Raw genomic sequence first — 3,169 nt, forward strand, 5'->3', positions numbered from 1 at the left:
ACTACATTTAGTGTCTTATTTTAATAAAATCGTTAATTTTTAAACATTAGTATTTTTGCATATTTTCTTGCATCAAACAGATTTTCGACATATCGCATTAATAATTTAGAAAATGTATAAATCATCAATTATCTTTTAGAATCATATTTTTATAATATTCTAAAATTAAAAATGACATTATTATAATTTTATTAATTAAATTATTTTCACGTAATTATGCACACTCACAATTTTGCAAAATACATTGTCTACTTTTGTTTTATTTAATACTATTTATTGATATTATTATTTATTTACATTGTTATTATATATATTAATATTATTTATTATTTATCATTTATTATATTAATTTATTATTTAATTATTATTATTTTCATTATTATTATTTATATTTTATTATATTTTTTATTATTTATTATTTAATGTTTTTATTTATTATTTAATTACTATTATCATTTATTATTATTATTCCTACTTTAATTTAAATACAGCCTAATCAAAATTACCTTGCATGATTTTTTTTACCTTTTAATCCAATTTAATTTAATTTTTTACAATTATAGCCTATTTTTACCCAATTCATTACAATCTTAACCCAATTTGTTACAATTTAAGACATTATTTTTCATCCTAGCCACATTTCGATCAAAAATCAATCCAACGGTTGGCATCAAAAGATCTCTCTTTCCCTATTTCAAACCTACAAACCCTAACTCAAATTTTTTTCCCCAACTTCCAGCTCTATCTCTCTACCTCTGTCTTCTCTCTCTCTACAAACACCTCCAAATCTAGATCTCCCCCCCCTCCCTCCTCCGATCTCTCCATCGCCAATCGACCTCCAAAACCACCCCCTCCGCTCCGAGTCCTCGTCACCATGCCTCCATCTCCAGTGAATAGCCTTTGCCGTCGCCTCTTCCTTCTCCTCCATACACGCCGCCAGCTCCTACCCCAGGCGAGTCCAGCTGCTACTTCGATGGCCAACCCCCTCCCTTTGCGTCCTCCACCGGTGAACAACGCCGCCATCGACGGAGTCGACCAGCCAAGCCTCTACGCCGCCGCTCCATCCTCCGTCCTCCATTCGCCTTTTTTCTCCCCTCCGGCGAACGTCCAACAGCCACGACACAACTTCGGCTCCTCTCCCACAGCGATACCTCCGGCAAACCCCTTCGGCGTTCCAAGAATGCAACCCTTCCTCATCGAAAATGAAGAATCCATCTTCAGGTTTGATCCCGTGTTCGAAATATATGTGTGAACTTTAGTACTATTTCTTCATCTGTGTCTCTCATAAGTGTGGCCACGTTTGATTTTTGCTGAATAAATATGTTGATTTTAAGTCTGTGATTTTTATTCGACCCTATTTGCATGTCCTGCTTGATTGAAATTTCTTGATGCATAAATTGAATGGTGAGTCAATTTTTTCATCTCTCTCTGGTATATGCAAATACGCCTAACTTCTTGCAACTTCACATTTTTTATGCCTCTTAGTCAATATGGGTAATTTTGTATGGGAAAAGCATCTATGTGACGATTCGAGGATTTTTTCGTAAATCTTTAATAAGGCTATTATGTGCACGTTTTGACTGTTTGGGTATGATCCTGTATCAATTTGATTTGAGAAAAGCATCTCAGTAATTGATTTTTTATTTTTTGGATTTTTTCGTAAATCTTCAATAAGGCTATTATGTGCACGTTTTGACTGTTTGGGTATGATCCTGTTCCAATTTGATATGAGAAAAGCATCTCAGTAATTGATTTTTTATTTTTCGATTTTTTCGTAAATCTATATAAAGGCTAATATGTGCACGTTTTTACTGTTTGGGTATGATCCTGTACCAATTTGATCGGAACCGTAGATTTGCCACGAAGCTGTTTCCAAAGAAACTGCTTTCACTAGGTTAGCTATTACTACATTCCACTCATTTTTAGTGCAGAATGGTTAATTTCTTGAAGGTGATTCTAGCTAGAGGGCTAAATTATTTCTTTTTTTGTGTTGGAGGGGATGAGAAGCAGCCAAAGCTTCGTTTGGTACTCATTTCTTGAACTATACTCCCACATTTAGCTTTCTTTTTCTTCTATTGTATCAGATTTTAGCCTGACAGGAAAGTTTTTATTTTTATTGTTTTTGGTTCTTGTATGAACAATGTAGATTGCTGATGAGAACAATGGGGGTTTTCCAAATGCAAAGAATAACGGAATGACCGATACACATTGTGAAAGCAAGCGTGAAATGAAAGCTCCAAGTTTGGTTGCTAGGCTCATGGGTTTGGAATCGATGCCAGCAAGATCAGGCATTAAGCCCTAAAAGGCTTCAGCTTCTGAAACTTGGAGCAATGTGGCAGACAAACTTGGTGCTCGACCTGGCGGATCTGATAAAGAAGATATGGATTTTGAGATGGCCGAAATAAAGAGTTAAGAACCAGGTTTGCAAAGGTTTAGAGCTAAATGTGCTCTCACTTATCCTACTAGATATTTTTCTCCTTTGGAAGATGAAGCAGATTTAGTTGGGAATTCACTTGATCACCATTCAACTGACAGCTACCTCTCCAGCAGTCCCAATAGTAGCTCAAGTATGGTCCCCAATTCAACATTTTACTATTTGCATACTTCCTTTCTTTCCCTCAAATACATAAATTAAAAAATAAGACAACTCTGAACTTGGATTTCATGCATCCATGCTTCTAATAAATATGATGCTTGTTTTCTTCCAGAGGACAAAGTGCTTGCTGAATCTGTGAACTCTGTTGATGATGAACCACTCTTTCCAGAACCTGATAGAGACCTTTCGGATTGTGAGACCTCATTAAACAGCAGGAGGTGTTGCAGAGAACTAATTCATAACGTTTCTGGAGTGCTCAGCATGATTGATCAGTTAAAAGGAAGCAAACTCAGCTACGCAAAAAAGGTCATTTTTAATGAGGAACTCATATTTGGAACTACACCTCAACAGCAGGCTCTACCTGTAGAGGATGGGTTCTCTGTGAGCCATTTTCTCCTCAATGAACATGAAATGTTTTCGAGTTTTCTGTGGATGGCTTACGGTGAGTTGCTTGGCTGTAATGACCCAAAACAGATGAATCACCTTAAAGGATTCGCCTTTGATTGTCTATTAGAGTACCTAGACTCAAAATTTTCTCCAATCTCTGATTCTAGTTTCAGAACCTGTACCAAA

The 3,169-nt window shown here is 36.0% G+C and overlaps 1 protein-coding gene across 2 annotated transcripts; it reads left to right on the plus strand.

Moving 5' to 3' along the window:
• Window positions 1-718: 718 nt before the first annotated feature.
• On the plus strand, window positions 719-3,108 carry LOC124895501. Of its 2 annotated transcripts, XM_047405950.1 has the most exons (5): window positions 719-1,221; window positions 1,854-1,894; window positions 1,997-2,025; window positions 2,147-2,567; window positions 2,709-3,108. In XM_047405950.1, exons 1-4 carry the CDS (start codon window positions 875-877, stop codon window positions 2,300-2,302), a joined length of 573 nt encoding a protein of 190 aa, XP_047261906.1. In that variant the 5' UTR covers window positions 719-874; the 3' UTR covers window positions 2,303-2,567; window positions 2,709-3,108. The 2 variants fall into 2 exon arrangements, with proteins under 2 accessions (XP_047261906.1, XP_047261905.1); XM_047405949.1 differs by lacking the exon at window positions 1,854-1,894 and having other exon boundaries at window positions 1,932-2,025.
• Window positions 3,109-3,169: the final 61 nt, after the last annotated feature.

This window comes from Capsicum annuum, unplaced genomic scaffold (genome assembly GCF_002878395.1).
Source record: "Capsicum annuum cultivar UCD-10X-F1 unplaced genomic scaffold, UCD10Xv1.1 ctg82671, whole genome shotgun sequence".
NCBI classification, from domain to species: domain Eukaryota; kingdom Viridiplantae; phylum Streptophyta; class Magnoliopsida; order Solanales; family Solanaceae; genus Capsicum; species Capsicum annuum.

What these genes read in the sequence shown, in the direction of transcription:
- LOC124895501 (XM_047405949.1), top strand. Translation starts at nt 875, where the DNA reads ATGCCTCCATCTCCAGTGAATAGCCTTTGCCGTCGCCTCTTCCTTCTC. An exon ending in AATGAAGAATCCATCTTCAG is followed by an intron (nt 1,222 to 1,931) that starts GTTTGATCCCGT and finishes TTTTTAGTGCAG; the next exon opens with AATGGTTAATTTCTTGAAGG. An exon ending in AGCAGCCAAAGCTTCGTTTG is followed by an intron (nt 2,026 to 2,146) that starts GTACTCATTTCT and finishes TGAACAATGTAG; the next exon opens with ATTGCTGATGAGAACAATGG.